This window comes from Symphodus melops (genome assembly GCF_947650265.1).
Source record: "Symphodus melops genome assembly, chromosome: 16".
NCBI lineage: Eukaryota > Metazoa > Chordata > Actinopteri > Labriformes > Labridae > Symphodus > Symphodus melops.
In genome coordinates, this window is record NC_136706.1 from 8,608,097 (window position 1) to 8,627,858 (window position 19,762).

The 19,762-nt window shown below is 38.5% G+C and overlaps 3 protein-coding genes across 5 annotated transcripts; all 3 read left to right on the forward strand.

The window, feature by feature from the left end:
- The first annotated feature begins 2,848 nt into the window (after positions 1 to 2,848).
- LOC306837123 (heat shock protein beta-1-like) lies at positions 2,849 to 4,860 on the forward strand. Its single transcript, XM_079364644.1, has 3 exons — positions 2,849 to 3,484; positions 3,591 to 3,654; positions 4,154 to 4,860. Exons 1-3 carry the CDS (start codon positions 3,094 to 3,096, stop codon positions 4,308 to 4,310), a joined length of 612 nt encoding a protein of 203 aa, XP_079220770.1. The 5' UTR covers positions 2,849 to 3,093; the 3' UTR covers positions 4,311 to 4,860.
- A 1,837-nt stretch (positions 4,861 to 6,697) lies between these two features.
- taok3b (TAO kinase 3b) lies at positions 6,698 to 15,156 on the forward strand. Of its 2 annotated transcripts, XM_079364446.1 has the most exons (9): positions 6,698 to 7,152; positions 7,309 to 7,616; positions 8,260 to 8,496; positions 8,593 to 8,721; positions 8,859 to 9,062; positions 9,664 to 9,903; positions 10,359 to 10,571; positions 10,713 to 10,895; positions 12,706 to 15,156. In XM_079364446.1, the coding sequence occupies exons 3-9, from the start codon at positions 8,311 to 8,313 to the stop codon at positions 12,865 to 12,867; spliced, it is 1,317 nt and encodes a 438-aa protein (XP_079220572.1). In that variant the 5' UTR covers positions 6,698 to 7,152; positions 7,309 to 7,616; positions 8,260 to 8,310; the 3' UTR covers positions 12,868 to 15,156. The 2 variants fall into 2 exon arrangements, with proteins under 2 accessions (XP_079220572.1, XP_079220571.1); XM_079364445.1 differs by having other exon boundaries at positions 6,698 to 7,616.
- Positions 15,157 to 16,844: 1,688 nt separating this feature from the next.
- Positions 16,845 to 19,512, forward strand: m17 (IL-6 subfamily cytokine M17). Of its 2 annotated transcripts, XM_079364448.1 has the most exons (4): positions 16,845 to 17,156; positions 17,902 to 18,015; positions 18,450 to 18,598; positions 18,730 to 19,512. In XM_079364448.1, exons 1-4 carry the CDS (start codon positions 17,135 to 17,137, stop codon positions 19,201 to 19,203), a joined length of 759 nt encoding a protein of 252 aa, XP_079220574.1. In that variant the 5' UTR covers positions 16,845 to 17,134; the 3' UTR covers positions 19,204 to 19,512. The 2 variants fall into 2 exon arrangements, with proteins under 2 accessions (XP_079220574.1, XP_079220573.1); XM_079364447.1 differs by having other exon boundaries at positions 16,845 to 18,015.
- The last annotated feature ends 250 nt before the right edge of the window (positions 19,513 to 19,762 follow it).

Here is a 19,762-nt window from a genome sequence, read left to right on the forward strand (position 1 = left end):
TGTATTGACAATCTTCTCAATGTCGAATGGCCCAATGAACCTTGGTGTGAGCTTTTTCTTCCTACTGCAAAGGTAAATCCCAGGTGGATAACACTTTCTGGCCTTCTTGGTAGTTGGAAGCCACAGTGCAGTGGTGAATGGCAGTCCTTGAATACCGTTCTTTATGGCTGAGGAGGCTTGAAATCAGGTCCAATGACAATGGCGAATGAATGCCTTACCTGAAGGACAGGAAACCTCATTCTGTTGGACAGTAAACAACAGAGGTTGGAACTCTTGGGTACACTCGAAAAGGGACAACCCAGTGGCAGAGCTGGTAAGGCTGCTATGAGCATATTCTACCCACAGGACACATTATTAGTTGCGGAGGGTCTCAAAGAGAAGACCAGCAGCAGAGGCCAGGCTAATGCAATATGCACTGAGGCGCGATCACACTGGCAATCTGTACTGTGCCCAAGCACACTTAACCCTTTAAGTCCAGTTCGTTTGACCAGTGTGATTGCTCTGGCACACTTCACAGTTGACAGAGGAAGCAACAAAGGCAGAGTCACAGGACAACAGAGACCCACAGAGAAGGGAAGAACTCGGTGTGATCTTTGTGATTGGTGTTGAGAAACTATCTGCAGCTGTGTGCGAGGGTGTAATGAGTTGCCATTCATTGAAAAATCAAATCTAAATTCCAAAATTGTTTTCCCCGTTGTTGTGCTTGAGAAAGAAAGTAAAGAGATTAAAAAAAAAAGTAAAGCAATACAAAGGAAATTTAAAACCGCAAGTGGTGGCGAAGGCCCCGAAGCACCCTGTGCATGGTGTGCTTGTGTTGTGACCGCGAGAGTGCGACCGCGGGAGTGCGACCGCAGGAGTGCAGCCGCGACACGTGGCCAAGAAGCAGGCCTTACAGTGTGATTTGTGTAAAAGTCAAAGTTTGACGTTACGCTGTGGCCACACCGTGTAATAAAATAATATGCAGAGCACAACGGGAGATCTTCAACATGTCTAGAATACACTGACACTGAGTTTACGATGATCGGATAAACACTTTTGTTGGAGTTCGTTCAAATAGGTAACCTATGAAAAAAAATTCAAGGGGGCGCCACTGAGTCATTTAGCCACGCCCACTTTCTCTACCCACATGACAAGTTTAATTTCTCTACTGGGATCATATGTGTGATGTTTGACGCCTATATTAAGCCCCTTAACAAACTACTTCCTTTTTGCGACAAGCAACGCGTCCATATGACCACGCAGTTTGATGAAACAACAGGAGATCTTCAACGTCATGAACACACAGACACTGACTTTGTGTCAATCGGATAAATGCTTTTGTTGGAGTTCGTTTAAATAGCTAACCTGTGAAATGTGAATTTGAACCACTCAAAAAAAATATGGCGGACTTCCTGTTTGTTTTTGACTATGAGTGTAAGAGGATTTTATGTGAGATCTCACATGCTTGCACATGCTATGTGCATAAAAGATTTCATGCACGTAGGACGAAAAAACCTCTATGGGGAGGCCCTTTTGAAAATTGCAAGGGGGCGCCACTGAGCCATCTTGCGAATTTTATGACGAAACTACTAAAATATCAAATTTTTCGCCAGACCTGATGTTTTCATTCATGTTCAGGCAGTGAAAAATGGCGGCAAAGAGGCGGACGGAAAAAACAAAACAAAAAGGAGAAAAAAAAATAATCGTAAGGGATACAATAGGGTCCTTCACACTGGTCACTGCAAAAATAGAACCAAGATGTAATTAAAAAAATAAAACAAAAGAACCTTTAAGTAGAAACTGGGAGAAGTACTACATTTACCCAATATGTGTCAATAATTGGAATAGTCAAAATAGAATTGTGAGGAATGTGATTGTCTGAGAAGTTTCCTCTTAAATCACAACTTTGTATGTGCAGCCCCATATAGGGACCTTTGTTGGACGTCTCTACGCCTCTGAATACATGCAATGGAGGAGGAAAAAATATATAATTTTTCTGCACCCTGTGCTTTGGGTTAAGAACAAAACATCTTTGTTATTTTTCAGGTAATATTGCAGGGATTGGAGATGGTTCAGTCACAGGAGCTCTCACAATGATTGTCATCATGGAAACTTTGGTACTCTACAAAAAACAGAAAAGGTGAGTGCATTAGTTTGTGTTGTCTTAATTTGGACAAATATATGTTGGGTTTTTTTTGTGAATTTGTAGCCTTTACTGAATGAACATGCTAAGATAAGATGGTGGTGTTGGCAATTGTCGGATTTCAAGCATCATTACTCTATTTATATATTCTGTATTTCTACTATGCTTTGCTCAATATTTTTCCAACTTGCATAATACTGTGCTGGATGAACACTGATGGAATGTCACATTAATAAATAACATTTCTCTCTGATGGGGAATGGTTTGATTTATATCTCGAAGGCTGGGGTCAATATGTGTACAACATAACACATGAGGTCGTAGCTCTATAGATGCCAAATTCCTCACAATCACTCAACAACATCACTCATCCAGTTCCTCTTCTTTAAAAAACAAACAAACAAACAGGACCTTATCATTTTAAATGCCCATACAAAACACCACATGAGCATTTTGTTTAGTCTTGAGTGTTTTCTTTCAACCGTGCCTTTAGAAACGGGAAGTATCTGTGTTGTTTACTGCGTTACTGAATGTCCTGGCTGTTCCCTCACACAACACAAGGCTGTGATTTCTCTGGACAAAGGGCACTAGTATGTGACAAGACTGCAAAGGCCAGTGCTGAATAATCCATCTGCTTGTTGCCCTCAGAGTCACTCACCAACAACTTGCCACAGACTCTCCAGAGATAAAAATACAAATAATTAGCATGATCCTTTCCAGGTCCCGGGGCAACCAGGGAGTAACACCACAGATCATTCTCGACCCTTAGATCACAAGTGTCAAAATGAATCAGCTGGGTATATAAAGTGCCTGAGCACAAGAGCCTTTTCCTCAGACCTTAAGCTCACTTTCTGTCCAACTGCTTTTTGTTAAGGCTCCAGCTCATAAATCTAGACTTATTTGTGCAGGTGGAGCTTCAGGCTAACAGTTTCAACATCCTTCTCCTTCATTTTCAACGGATTTTCTAAGATATGGGTGACCAAAATCAAACAGTATCCCGTCCCATTTTTCGCCGAGATGTCAGGTGGGAACCTTTCCCAAACTGGACTCAGCCAAACCTCATTTTTGCACAGGATTTTGGCCTCCCTCCTTTCCTTGAACCCAGTGATCTGGACTGGTTAGACTGGGCGAAGAGGAGAATGGCATCCTTCTCCTGGCCTGGGTACACACAGACTCCTCTTCTGCCTCCGTTTTGTGGTGAGCGCTCTTCACCGGTGAATGAAAAGGCTGTGAGACAGCTGACAGGTGGAGTGTCAGAGATCCAAACAGGGCAGGACAGCTGGAGGATTAAACTGGATGTCAATCACTTCTCACCTGAGGAAATTACCATCACAACCAAGGAGGGCTATTTGCAAATTTCAGGTATATTAAATTGTTTTTCCATAAGCTGTTTGTAAAAGGTGAAACAAATATTTTAATAATTTAACAATCTTCGTACACATACTGAAGTTTATATTTGTATTACTAGGAAATCATGAGGAAAAGCAGGACGAGCATGGATCTGTTTCAAGGTGCTTCACCAGGAAATACAAGTAAGATACATTGAGAATAATTTACAACTTTAAATCATCTTACATCCTTGTGAGATTGAATATGGATGTTGTGTGTAATATGAAAATAATAGAAATACAACCTTGTGGATAAACTTGTGGGAGGTCTATATAGACGATACAAAATAATACGGCAAAGAGGAAAGACTGTAGACCCCTAAAGTCGTATTAAAAGATCCTTTTCTATCTTGTGCATACATGAAAACTACCTATCTTATCTTGTACACACAACTGATTTTGTTTACACACAACTATTGTGTTTTCCTCCAAGATTGTAACTAGCTCAAACAAGATAGCAACTTCTTGACCTGAGAGGATAACATATTTGCACAAGACATTAACTTGTTTGTGAATTGCAGGGCTTCATTACATTAAAAATGTTGATTCTTCTCTCCACAGATCAGAAGATAAGATGATTTTCGATGTGTGTGATTTGGAGATGATAATGATCGATGGTGATAAACTTCTTTATTTCTTTAAGGCTGCCACAGGGAGTTGACCTGCAGCACATAAGCTCCTCTCTCTCTGGTGACGGCGTGCTGTCCGTAGAGGCTCCCACCCCTGGGACGTCCCTCAGTGAAACAACCAATGAGATAGTAATTCCAGTGCAGATCAGACAGACACAAGGTGAAGAGTGATAGTAGTGAGCTGACTTTGGATCTACAATTACATAGACGTAGCCCTCTTTGTTTGTTGCTTAATTGTTTGTAAGCATTGTTTTATACAGTACAGTCAATGAGATTTACTGTGAGGACATTCAAGTTTTCATGCTAAGAGGTACTGACTAATACTTAATAAATGCACACAGAGCAAAATGACAGAAGTGACTCTGAACACATGGCCTTGGAATGACCTTCATTTTCAAACATGAAGTAATATGTTTTTCCTTGAACTTTCAATGTCTTTATTTAGAACAACAACGACAACAACAAACTTGTCAGCTTTTGAAGCAGAACCTTGAAGGAACTTTAGAGCTGTGGTGATATTAAATTACAAGTAATTCTGGTTGTGTGTATCAGAGTAGTATAGTATAAAATGAAACGTACAAATGCATTGTATTTGGTTTAAGAGCTGCAGATCTATTTTGAGTTTGTACCGATATGTGCACAACGCTGCAGCCATAATAAGCATTTTCTATCTTCAGCACATGTAAGCCTCTGCCTTGAAAATAAATAAATACATTCTTTATTATTGTCTTTTCTTACTTATCATTTCTTTCATGGAGCACCAATACGAGTTTAATCCTAATTCTTTATGAATCTTTGCTCCTTTTGTCATAGTTTATCAGGTTCTTTTTTTTTTACCAAACCACCAGAGGGCACTAGCAGTCCTGTTTGGTTCGATATTTGGACGCTGTTTTATTTTCTGTTTGAGTACAATGTTTTACTCTCTAGATTTCTTCCAAATCATCCCCCCCTAAAAAGTCTATTTGAAATCCCTGTGGTCATGTAGTGTTTTTGAGGACATCATTGTCAGGAGCTCGATGAAATGAAGGTATTTGGCAGTCGGGAAACTGTGATGATGTAATCATTCAGCTCTGACAGTTCAAGACAGCTTACAAGGTAAAGGGGAACCGTTAGAGACCAAGCAGATCTGATGAAAGCCACTCAAAAGTCAACAGTGACACCTAGTGCTTTACCTGAGTGTTACATACAAAAGGAACCGAGACATACTGTAGATTGTTTTGTTTTTACTCACTCAGTGTCAACAAATAGATCATTTATGACAGCACAGTTCAATATCATTATTTGAATTACAGAAGGAACAGGAAAGTAAACTAAAGTAAATGGTGTGTCAAAAGAACTCTTAAAATGGACCCCCCTGCAATTGTGCAGAAGGTCATCTAAAGGAAGTTTATATTAGCTACAGTAAACAAGTCAGAAGGCTCTGATCCAAAGATGTACCCCAAAGTAGGCTACCAATTCTGAGTCGACAGTGGTGAAGAGCAGCTAATCACATTTTAGCCACTTCCCTCAGCCACTCACCATAGATTAGCTTTTTGGGGTCAGAAGGCAAAGTTATCAATCACAATGTTAATGTTTCTACCATTGCAAAGATGCAAAATGTCGACATTTCACAACTGAGTGATTTAAAAGTGGCCAGCAAGCTTAATTTAAGAATAAACACCTATCTAAGAACACTGAGACAACTCTACTTTTGCAGTTGGATATTTTATTTAAGGGTTAATGAAGATTAGAAACAACCCAACAATTGTTTGAAATATTACGCATTGGATTTCTGGAATTTAAAGTACAAATCTGCACAATTTGACTGCAAGCATTAAAATGGGCACAAGGCAATGGCATTATAAAATTACAGACAGTAAGTAATAGAGTAAATTATCTATGTATTAGAGTTATTTAAATATGGTATGCACCACATTAGTTGTAGATAAGAGAAAACATCAAATTAAGGCAAGCAGACACTTGTTTGCACTTCTTAAGAAGATGCAAAAAAAGGCATGTTCATTTAAGGCCAACTACAAAAGCCTACACGGGAATCCTAATGAGGTTCCAGAACAAAGACTTATGGGTTGAATTTTGTTATAATAGCTTTTATGATAATATTAAGGCTAAGATTTTTTAAAAGATATATTAGGAACAGGCTGATTTGACTGTCAGGTGGGCACAAACTGATAGGAGGCTTAAGCCCTGACTCAACTCTACCTCTTTTTCCTGATATTAGGCTGAATGGAAGTTGTGTTGAGATATCATTTTCAACATGGCAACCTTCTTAGATAGACTTTAAAACTTGCCTTTAGAAACCAATGAGGGCACGTGCACAACATATATTAGTGATTGATCACATGGTGTCACTACACCAGTTTTTTCAGGTGCGTTATTCAGGTAGTGCACCTGTCCATTCACAACCTATGAATATTTTATTGAAATGCCCACTTTCAAATATTACTTCAATGGAATACTTATTTTACTCCTAACATAGGATGACATAAGTATTTAAAAGTATATTTAAAAAACAACAACACTGAAATATGTCACAATACCCTGTGGAACGTGATAGTTCTGAATAATCTCAAAAAGGTTACACTAATGTAAATTACTAGTGCAAACAGGCCAAAAATCAAACATCTTCTCAGTATGTAGGAATGAAAGAGGGGAGACAGCGTGAGAGGAGGCTGTAGTATTGCGGTGTCTCTTTAAAGGAAGGGGGAGTGTAGAAGAGGGACAGAGGAAAGAGATGAATAGAAGGCACCAGAACCACCTACCATGACCAAGTGCGCTGTAAATGTAGGACAGAAACTGAAGTGGAATACAAACGGATCATCGAACGACATTTTCGAGGGAAAACCATGTTTGGATGTGCCTTATCTGAATCTGATCTTTTTAAATATGCTACTCCATGCAACCACTGGAACACAGGGAAAGTGTTTTTCCTCCCCACCGTTTCTTGCATTTTGAAACGGAAAAGGAGAGTGGCAGTAAAATTCAACCCTGTGTTATCTTTCTCCGATTATCAATGGTAGGCATTGCATAATTCACCCTTTTTTCCACCGGCGCCGTTTGGTTCCTTCTCATTGGGAAAAGGGGGACGCCGGAAAAAAAAAGACGACTACATCTAGAAGCTGCCTTCTCGGTGGTGCTTGCAATTGTTTGGCTATGTCCTTTTCTCTCGCAGGAAGAACTTGTAGCCAGTAGCGGGGGATCAAGCAGGGGAAGGATGCATTTAAAGCTGGATGTGTGCTGCATTCAGGGAGATTCGGCAATAATAGCAGCTCTAGTAAAATCGGCGAGTTCGGAGGGCCTGGGAAGCACCCAGCCCCACTATCTCCTCCTTTTCCTCCCCCCCTGCAGGACCATGCTTGCGTGAGGGATGAGGCTGTGCACAGGGACACCAGGCCAGAGCTGCGGCCTACTTCTCACAAGAGCCGGTCTCTCGACTGCAAGATCTGTGAACACATTGCCACCATCAAATCAGCATCTTTGGTACGCAGCTCATACTCTTTCCCTGTTTATGCATGAAATCGCGCACGCGCGCGCGCGTGCATGCGTGTGATTGATTAAGTGAGAGAGTGAGTGTATGTGCGCGTGCTGGCGGCGGGGGTAAGGAGGAGAGGGGAAGGAGAGGGGTGTCTGTGTTCTCAGCTGTACATCTGTAGTCATGGCAACCACATCCTGTTAATGGATGTCATTTTTTTCCATCCTCAGCTTCCCTCTCTGCCTCTGCTTTCATGTGTGAGCGTTGCATATATCTTTTCCATATGAATCCCTGCCAGATGTCTAACACCAGTTTGAATTTTGTCAAGTTGTAAACGCTGCTTTTCTCTGTATTTGTTCATTAAAATTTTAAATGTAGCCTAGTTCATAGTTTGTCCCTTATAGTTACCTAGATCATTAGGCCTATTTATCAGTAAATGGTGCTGATGAGATTGATTAAATTATGTTGCCTCTTTTTTAATCAGCATTGGATAAATATATATATGAATGTAAAGTAAATTAAACAGCTGAAGAACTTTAAATCTAGGAACTTTACATTTTTTTCCAAGTATGTCCCTTAAAAGCAGTGTCTGTGTAATGTAATGTCTCACCTTAACTCATCAACCATCTTCCTTTTTTTTCTTCTCCCCAGGTCATCAGGTAGATCCAGGAGCATGAGCAGGACTTTGAGCTGCGGGAGCAGATGTCTGGGTATAAGCGTATGCGGCGGCAGCACCAGAAGCAGCTGATCGCCCTGGAGAACAGGCTAAAGGCCGAGATGGATGAGCATAGGCTCCGGCTGCAGAAGGAATTAGAGACACATGCAAACAACACTTACATTGAGCTGGAAAGACTGGCCAAACGGCATGCTGCTCAAACTGACAAAGAGGTATGGAAACAGCAAAGTGGTTCAAGTAACTTCATGTCAAACTATTAACAGATCAATAAAGGGTACGTATTTTCATATTGGAATGTTTCTTCACAGATGAAGTCAGTTGCAGCAGAAGAGAGAAGGATACAGCAACAGATTGTTGCTCAGCAAAAGAAAGAGTTAACTTCTTTCTTGGAGGATCAGAAAAAGGAGTACCGGCTTTGCAAAGATAAGATCAAAGACGTCAGTGTCATCAACAAACATTGTCCAATAATTATCATTTCAAAGATTTTATCTGTTGAACATTGAATCCAACGTTGTAAGTGATTGTCTTCATTTGATCACGCTCGTGTAACTCTTTGCTTGCGTGTGTTTTACAGGAGATGAGTGAAGACCCTTGTACACCCAAGGAAGAGAAGCAGGAGCGTCTGTCCAGGCACAAAGAAACAATACAGCGCTCTCAGGCAGAGGAAGAGGCTCACCTGCTGGCCCAGCAGAGGCTGGTCTATGACCGCAGCTGCAGGGCCCTCAAACGCCGGAGTCTGATCAGGAAGCACGAGTTTGAACAGGAGCAACTCAGAGAGGTAATGTAGCTTCCTACATTACAGAGCACAATGTAGATATGGTCACAGTTTAGGATGTTGGACTTTTGGTGTTCTCACAAAGTAAACCCAGGGTTGTGAGATGAAACATAACAAACAAAAACTGTTCACATTTGAAACCTCAAACCAACAAAGATTTGAGACGTGTGTTGTTAAATAATTGGCAATATTTAGTGGACAAATGAGCTTAAGCCGGCACTATTAAATCATATCAACCGTTGGTTAAATACATTATATTTTCTCACATGAAATCAAAATATAATAATTCACCCTTGTGAAAAACTAAGTTGCGGGTAAAGTGTAAAAGTTGCTGAAAAGGTTTTGTAGGCTGTAGGCCAAACTATAACATATGGCTAAGTGATTAACAATTTTATGTGTAACATGTTATCATTAATTATTATTAAAGATACATGTCATCTACATCAGTTTATAGAAGGAGACCATATTTGTAAATTTAGAACTTTAAAAAAGAGGACCTAACTCAGAACTCTGAGGAAGACCAAAACAATTGTTGAACCAATCAGGATCATCAGACGCATTTTAAAAAAAATAAAATAAAACTGCGGCCTATCCCCTGTCTCAGGAGCTGAACAAGAAGAGGTATCAGAAGGAGATGGAGCACGCGCTGATGATCCGGCAGGACGAGTCCACACAGGACATGGAGCGCAGGCAGCTGCAGATGCTCCAGAAGCTGCGCATTGAGCTTATGAGGCTGCAGCACCAGACGGAGCTCGAAAACCAGGAGGAATACAATGGGAGGCGGCAGAGAGAACTACACAGGAAACACACTCTGGAGCAGCGGCAGCAGCCCAGAAACCTCAAGGTACCCACATCTTTGTCTTTGCTTCAATGTGGATCTCCAGTGTTCTCTATTTATCTTTGTGACATTAGACCAGAGAGAACTTGAATATCTTTGACCAATTTAAATCCTCTCTCCGTCCTTAATTTATTGACCTTATTGCTTAGTTTTAGCTTCAATTGAGAAAAATATGGCCAGTTGTACATGTTTAAAAGCATTAAAAACTAACTATTATTGTTTTTCTCTATATGGGTATCTTGAGAACAAAGTGGAATTAGTCAAATTTAAGAGAGAAGTTGCAGGAAAGAGTCACATATCTAACTGTTAAGCTAGCTTTTGTCAAGTTGTAAATGCTGCTGCTGCTCAATATACAGTATCTTACAATATACAGTATATACAGATCCATTTTAACCTGTAACAAAACTGGTTTAACATCAGAACGGAACCTTAACATCGATTTGTCAATTAACTTGATGTAGACGCTGGAGATGCAGATCAAGAAACAGTTCCAGGACACTTGCAAGGTGCAGAACAAGCAGTACAAAGCTCTGAGGAACCATCAGCTGGAGGTCTCTCCCAAAGGCGACCATAAGAACATCCTTAAGAGCCTTAAAGAGGAGCAGACACGGAAGCTGGCCATACTAGCAGAGCAGTACGAGCAGAGCATCAACGAGATGATGGCCTCACAAGCGGTACGGAGATCCTATAATGCCCCAGCTTTTTTTTTCGTTTATCGTTTGCAGAGGTTGTTGACCTGTAGTTTTATAAATGAAAGACAACCCGTGCTTGTAGTAAATGTGTTTTTAACTACCCCTGTGTCTCTTGGTCCGTAGATGCGATTAGACGCAGAGCAGGAAACAGAGTGCCAGGCTCTGAAGCAGCAGCTGAAGCAGGAGATGGAGCTTCTGGACGCCTACCAGAGAAAAACCCAGTCACAGATGGAGACCCAACACGAGCGAGAGCAGCAGAAACTCGAGCAGAAGGTGTCCATACGCAGAGCGCACCTTGAACAGAAGGTAGGTTTAAGTTCGAAGACTTTTTAAAATGTTTATATAAATGCAGCATGATGTCATACTCTATAAGAAATGATACCATAAGGATTAAAACTGTAAAGATACCTCTTAATAGAACCCTGAGCAGCAGCAGCAGTTTCAATGGTAGATATGACTATTTAGTGCCCCCTAGAGGTTTACAATGATCATTAATACCAATACTAAGTTTTGTTGAGGGTACTTTTGTTTCTTTTCTTCATTTAACCTGACAAGGTGAGGTAGAGAAGGAAAATGGTGCAGACTCACTGTGCAAATTCAAGTCCTGAAGAGACGACCCGCTCAGTTCTGCTGCTCTCTTCTCTTGAATCGAGGAGTATATTCACTGAAACCAGCACCCCAAAGGCTGAGGTTACTTCATGATGTATCACACTTTCCATTAAATGCATAATTTAGGCATGACTATGAACAAAAAAAATAATAAAATCAAAATATGTGCGTCAGTCTGGACCACAAGTTTTCACTCTCATTATGTTGAAGTCTTTCTCTTTCAAAATCATATACTGTTCAGTAAAAACCTTGAGGAGAGCAGTTTTCCTCAATTTCAGACAAAAAGTAAGCAGTTGGATGTTCATCTTCAGTCTTTAAATATGGTTTGGTTGGGTCGTACCATTTAGCCCTTCCATGTGATTCTCACCCTCAGCCCACATTGCATTGCTGGCAGGTGAAAAAAAAGCTGGTTTAACATTTAGAACTCTGCAGTGAACATTGAAACAGGATTTTTTTTAAAAACAACCTAGAAATGAAATGGCAAAATACAAAAGTCTGAGTTTTTCTCATGCAGTGATACTAAAAGCTAAAGTCATGACAATATTCTAAGGGTTAAAGGCATTTTTTATTTCATTTTTCATTGTTAGTGTTTCAGAATTCCAAATCTAAGTCTGACATGTTCAGTATTTATCTTTATGTCGAGAGATTCACCCTGAAAGAGGATTTCTAATGACATTTTCAACGGATATCTATGATCTCCAAAGAATAAATTCTGATTCTGATGAATTTATTTAACTCTTAATCAACCACAAGGTTGACATTTATGTAAACGTCTCAATATTGCAAAAACTCTGCTTCACGTTCATGTCTTCTTGCCTTATCATGTTGAAATATGTCCAATTATAGCATTTTAACAAACTAAACTAAGAGGTCAAACATGGTTTTACTTATTATCTGTAGGTTTTTCTTGTCTGCTTTTCTAAACATTTAGCTCAGAGCACTTGCCTCCCAGAGCAGGTAGCTTTGTTGTTGTTTCTTCATCTCCTCACCAAATACAGAAATAGATAAGTCCTAAACCCTTTGCCACAAGCTGGACTAGGACATTTGATCAACTTTGCAAATACCACAGACAACTGTCTGTAAAAAATCCTTAATCAAGGAATTACTAACTAACATAATGTTTGTTTGCTAAAGAGAATATTTAAAGAAATAGACAACCACCATTCATAGAAACACTTTCCACCGCAAAGAAAATCATAATAATAGAAATCTAGTATAATTTTCAAAATGTACGTACACAGTACAATAAATACATGAGAAATATAATGGTAACCTGCTGGTTAGATTGTTAATGGATGTTTAAAGGATGTTTGGACTGTAACATTGTACAATGTGTGTTTTGAATAAAGATGATCAGTACTGTTACATAAAGGCTAAGAAAAAGCAGCAAATCCTAGAATCGGATGAGTACTTATCGATTGATATATTAATATTACAGTGATGATTTCATGCTCATATCAAGTGTCGATATAGAAAAGAAACTACTGTCATTTTTCTTGGACAACAGATTGAAGAGGAACTGGCAGCCCTTCAGAAGGAGCGTACTGAAAAGATTAAGCACTTGTTGGAGCGTCAGGACAGAGAAATGAACAATTTTGACAGTGAAAGTAGAAGCCTGGGCTTTGGCAGCCTGGGATCTCTGGACTTCCCCAAAGAAGACAACAGATGAAAGTGGATTTATCTCTAGAGGACAACATATCCATGCCGCTTTTCATGTCCATATGACCGTTTGTCACAACCACGTTGACAAAGCCGGATAACTCTACTCTCTATTGCTTTTCTTCTCTCATAGATCTTGCATCTTTGACTCTGAGGTGTTAACATGCAATGAGAACTTCTTTTGTGAAACTTGAAGGGGGAAAGAACAAACAAAAGACAACAACATGTCAATAAAACTCAATCTTAGTCAGTGTAACTCAAAACATATGTGTTTAAAAATAACAGACTCTTTCCTCCATGCCATTTCCTCCTTTTTGGTATGAATAAATCAGGAAATTTTAGTAAAATTGGCACTTTGATATGTTTAAGTAGAAACCCATCATGTTTGTATGATGCTAAATGTGTGTGCTACATGGACGGACATTGTGGAATGTGAGCTGCGGATTTCCCCCGTGGTGTTAAGCTGCTTTGTCTTTTTAATTTTGTTCTTTTAGTTTCTTCTAATGATTTCATGCTCTGAATGTGAATATTACTGTATGGGGTCACTGGATAAAGTCAGAGTTTATCTCTTCTTTTATGGTCATACTTCCATATTGTGCTTATGCATACAGTATACTGTGGTCCCTCACTTTTCTAGGCAACAGTTCTTACCTTTTTCTTTAATTTGATATGTAGGATCAATTGGCGTAAGCTTGATCAACCCATTTATCTTCTCACAACTCAAGATCCCACTTGGTAAAAACTGCTTATAATTGCATGCACTTTAAGGACAAATTCAGGTTGTGAAGTGAAGCATGAATCTGTCAGAGATTTTAGCTGTTTGTAAATAAAAGCATTTTTGTTTTTGTTTCGTTACAAGCCTATGGATACTGGACATAAGCGCCATATTTGATATGATGATTTCACAATTGCCTTTCTTTAAGTTGTGCCTGAAGCGGAGTTAAGTTACGTGTTTGTTCTATCTATATTTTATTTCTTGATTTACTTACTGAGGCCGGCACCATTTTGTTTTGGTTTCATCTAAACTTGTGAATCATTAAATGTTCACTAATCAGAGTTCTTGTAAAGGAAAAATGGTGAGAATTGTGCTGTATAACTTTTGATATGAATATTTGTACATGAGAATATAGCTAGAACATACAGAGACTTTGGTCTATTACTGATAACAGAGCTTAAAAATAATAAAGACTTTGCTTCGTTTTTGTTTCATGATATAGAGATATGGTCATACGATAGCTCAATATATCGCTAAGTCGAATCACTAGACTCTCAGATTGTATAAATGCTGGTGAATGGAACCACAGACTTCTTATAATACCAGTATGATGATCTTTTAGGGATCGATGCTTCTAAAAGAGCAAATACAACAACATGTGGGTCCAGATTGCATTTGAGTAATTAGTGTCTAATGATCAGATTTACATATTTTTTGCCATGTTCATAATGGTCATTGAACAGGTTGCACAATGTTTCCATTTATATTGAATGGAAAGATAATTGTTTGGTGCTTAATTTCTAATATCACCTTTAGCCTTGTAGTTTTCGGTCTAAGACTAAGAGAGACAATTGATTTTTACAAAATGTAAAACATTCTATGACCCCCTATGAGTCAAAAACAGTCCGAAGTTTTTCAAACACTCATGACGTATTTAGAGTACCCCATGCAGTGAAACACTCTCTAAAATGAAGTATATGTATGAATAATAAATACTATTTTATCACGGGTCAGTTTTTTGAAACATTGTTTAATGTGGTGGTCTTGAATGCAACCCTGTTACGTTCAGCCGGATCGATGCCTGTTTTTATTTTTCATTTGAAAGCCACAACTTGTATTAATGTTTGGTCATTTTCCTCACAGGGCTGAGAGATGAAAGCTGTCCCTTGTATTTAAAATATCTATATTTTAAACGGAGGAATTACAATGACATTAAATTTCTGATGGCAATAGAATTTAAATACTCTTGTTTTACATGCAGAAACCTAAATTCTGAATTTGTTATGTTTGACCAGAGTGTGTTCTGAATTTTGAATGGCTCCTCAAGATTTTTCAGCCTTTTACATTTTCACAAACTTTCTGAAATTTGATGAAAACGTTTCTCATATGCAGTATGGCCTTTTGTCTGGTCAAGTATAACTGAAGCCTTTGCGGACAAATGGTTCCATAAATAAAAGTGCTATTGGGGTGCTTGAATGAGGTTTGCCTGAGAGCTTCAGAACAGATATGAACCTTACAATTGTGTGGATTTTATGTTATTACAAAGATGTATTTCGTTAGAATAAAGGGGACTTTCCTAAACAACCTTATTCACCATTTCCTGTGCAGTTCAAAGACAAAATAAAAAGAGATTCTGTGAAAAAAAAAGGAGTCTCGATAGACATCCTGCATCAAATCATATGCCAGTGTTTTTCTTACACTATTATTTTGGTGGTTTAAGTTCCTTGTAATACTCTGTGTGGTCTGGGACTTCTCACTTTTGCTTTTCTTTTGTTAAAATGACCTATGTGAACTATATTGTGCTCCTTGTGATGATTTACTGTAAACCTACAAACAAACGTGCAGCCTTAACCATAAAGGGGAACAAGAGGTGAGAAGGAAGTTCAAGAGCATTCGTGTTTTTTTAGGCTTTCTAACAGTAAGCGTTTGATTTAGGTGTTGATTTTAAGACTTTTTAAACTTGCCTGTTCTGTATTTTCTGGAAGGAATCCAACTTTACAATTTCCTTTGAATTGTCAACATCTGCAGCAGTTGCCCTCCTCACCACAACCCCTCTTTAATATCCCCTGGGGTAACTGGAAAGCCCCGAGGGTGGCAGGAGAGCGGTAAGCTTTACCTGAAGTAATGCTGACAGGGGTTGTGGTGTGTTGAGTTCCTACAGTTTTGTCAAGTAGTTGTGGTTTGACAGCAATGCATCATGCCTAAGACAAAGGCTTGATGCCCTTCAAAATAATACAAGATCACATCATCTATTAAAGGGCATTTTTAAATGCACAGATAAGTAGCTAGATTCTTCATATGTATGTGAGCCATTGTCCTCTTACCTCACATTCAAGGTAAAAAGTTCACTGTCAGTATGTTGTGTTTTTGACAGCAGATAATATAACTATCAATTATCAATTCATCACTTCATCACTTCCCTACTGGGCAGCATTAAAAACCCTGGCGGGACATCAGCCAATATTTAAGTTAAAGCCACATATTTCCTCCAGGATTTAACTATTTTGCGAGAAATTAGCTGCAATTGTAAAGTTAGGAATGACGTTTTACCGCCGATGAAAAAATAGCTATTAAGTCTAATACTAGCTCTGTTAAGTTACTTTGAAAGATGACCTTATCATCATCACTGATTAAATGTATTTGTATATATAGTTTATTTGTACTCTTCATTTTGAAAATGTTCGTCCAGATTTGAGTTATCTTTCAATTGCTCATGAAACAAGAAGTGATAAAACATTTAAGTAAATACTGTAGACACATACTAGAACTAGCTGATAAGTGGTTGAGTGCTTACCGTTGCTGTTTAACACTAATGAGTCATCAAATCTGTTGATTTTTTTTACAAAAATTGTCAGAGTTTTACTGCCATTTTTCTTTGAATTTCTCATAAATTAAGTAGTGGTGAGATGATTAACACTGTACGCCTATCAAGCATTAGTTAGGTAGTTAGTGGTTCAGCGCTTGCTGCTGTCTAATAGGCTACCAGCTTTGTTGGGTTCCTTTAGATAGCCAAAACGTCTCTCCAGATTTCTACCACAATTTTTACAACCAAGAATAACTGTAAAATTCAAATTCCCATACATTTGTATGATTTACGAATGAGAATAGGCTACATATGATCATTCATTGACCTTCCCATTCTTTGTGTGACATCACAAGGAAAATGGCAAGCCATAGAAGGGCCAATTAACCCTTGTGATTTAAGAAGGCTGGTTTATCATGTCACAGTGTTATGATTGCAATGAAATTTTTTTTTCCAGATTAGACAACACTTGAAAAACCCAGTTTGTGATAATTTCCTCATAGTATCTTACATAATTAGCCTATGCCCAAACAAACCACTTGAGGATGAGATACTGTCATCATATGTCATCTTTAAATCATCATCAGATTCCTTGAGCACAGCAGGTCAGAGGCATGAGCTGGTGGCGTCATTACACTGACACATCACCTACATTGACCAAGCAGACCCTCCCCTTTACGCACTTGTAAAAGTTTGTGATTGAGAAATGCATTTCCGCTGACCCTGGCTGCTTCCTGCTTGGATGCCCACATCGAAATAATGTTGCAAAAAGACATGCAAGGTCCGAGGAGCAGTTGTAATCTTTAAATTGATTTATTTTTTTCAAAATAAAGTGACTAAACCTGTCAATACAAAAGGATGCACCAATAATACTGTACTTCTCGGGCATTGGATTATTTCACATTTTTACTTCATTTGAAATATACAAATAAAACAAAGATTTAAAAAAATAAATAATGCAAAAGTCTTCCTTTGCATGCATGTTTTATGTTTTAATCACCCTAATCAAATCAATTTTTGAGGTACATTTACCGCTTTAATATTTTAATTGAATGTGTGTACTGTATGTGTTGAACTGAATTAACATGTACTCACCCTCTCACTCACACTCCCTAGATTGCAGTATAGAAATCATGTCACTAAACTGTGTCAGAGGTTGCTTGACCTTAAATCCTTCAATCATTTCAGTCGTCTGACATTTGTATAAATAAAGCAGAAAATATCTCTCCAGGGATTTCAAAGTACATATTCTGTATACTATACTGTATATTTCCATGAACAAATAAAAATGAAGTTCCATTAAAAATGCTACACTGTTTAATCAGACATAATAGCAAAAAGATTACGTCCCTACATGCCTTCTCACTCACCAGGCATGTAGGGACGTTACCCATGTGTTAAACACAGAAAGAGAAAAAAAATGTGCATGTGAAAAAAAGGAGGAAATTCTGGTAAATTTGGTTGCCTCACAAAGTGCACGTCATTTCCTCCTATGACAAATGTGTGGTTTCTGTCTTTTACAAAAGTTTTAAAGGAGTGTGATCATGACCAGTCCTCGCAATTTGCCTGTGATACCGAGTGGAGAATGAATGGTCATGTAAAGAATATGCATTTTACACAGTTTATGGAACCAGTAACAAGTAAGTTTTATTATAATTATTTAAGTATTCTTATTTAAAAAGGCACAGAACTATATCTAAATAAATGTGTTTGTGCATGCAGTTGTAGTCATTTTGTGTGACTTCATTGGAAGTCTGACTTTTTCAGTTTGAATTTTCATGTTTTTAAGTTTCATATTCAGAATAAATAAAGTAAAAAAAAAGGTTTTCTTGGAAAAATCCAAAAAGGCTGGCAATGTTTCACATATGTTTAAACCTTTTCCAGCCTTTAAATGTTTGTACAATTTAAACCTTAAATATATTGGAAGTGAGTTTTTTTTTCTTTTTTAACACACCTAAAGTATAGAAGATCCTATTTTTATCCCTTCTGCCCTAAACTTGTGGCTTTATGTTGAAGTTCCCCTGACCGACGGGATGTAGAAGAACCTAAACTGACCAATTTCCTTTCTCCTCAGCATTACTCTCTTTCCTGCTGATTATGGCTGTTGATTCAACCCAAACTGTGGCAGCAAGCAGAAACCAGCAGTGTGGGAATTCTCTGCAACAGACTCTGAAGCTCACCAGACTCATACAGAAGGAATCCGTTGACCTAATCAAAACATATGTGAGTGTCGACATAAATCTGCTGTGTATTATTATTTGCTTTGTTGACCTTTTTACTTTCTTTATAAGCTTGATGTTCATTTTCCTCTTTAAAATATGTGGATTTATTTATACTGTATGCTTTGTTTGCAGAAAGCCTCCCAAGGAGAAATATCAGAGCTCCTCTGCAAGGTGTCTGTCTCCAGCGTCCCTGACCCCAACATCTCAGGCCTGGAGCCCTCAGAGAGAATAGTAAGCATCTACACACACCTCCAGGCCTTCGTCCCACATTTCAAGCGTGTGTACGAGCAGCAGACGGACTTACAGTTGCCCACCAGCCCGCTGCTGGCTAGGCTAACCCGTGTCAGCACTCACAGTAGGAATCTGGCTACTCTTGTAAACCTCTTCTATCAGACCCTCTTCCCAAATGTTCCCATCCCTGAGCCGGCTGGGGGGCCGACAGAACTACCTCCACCTCAGAATGTGTTCCAGCAGAAAGTCTATGGATGTGCGGTGCTGAAAACCTACAAGGAGCTCTTAGCAAATGTTTCAAAAGAGCTGAGGACTCTGAAAAGCAAAGTGTGCGGCAACAGAAGAAGGATACAAATAAACACACTCTACTTCTGAGGATGACCTGAGGCTGGCCCTAAAGGATCTACTTTCAACAACAATTATACCCATGTGTTTGATAAAGACTTTAAAATATAAGTGAGTATAAAGGTGACTGGTACATCAGAGTAATGAAGCCTATTTATGGTATTTAATATTTATTTTTTTGTTTGGTTCTGATACTGAGGAGTGCTGTTAAAAGGTCAAGAATGTAAAGGTATCAATAGATAGGTTATGAATATTTAATTTGTCTAATGTGAGGTTTTCCTTTACTAATGTAAATGTATTGGCTGTTACAGGATTATTAAAAGTTCATTTACAGCTGTACCTCTTTTGGATTTTTATTCATTTGCTTGGTTGCACCAATAATCATCAATTTAAGCAACATGACAGAGTCTGTTAAAGACAATATGAAGCTTACACATATTCAGGCATTGCATTAGCCTTATATTTGCAGGAACTACTGGATAACAATATGTTAATTTGTATTTTTTTTAATTTGTGTTTAGTTTATGTTAAATGATATAAAAATAGTGAATTTGGTGCCTTAGACTCCATGTGCTTTGTTTTTCACAGA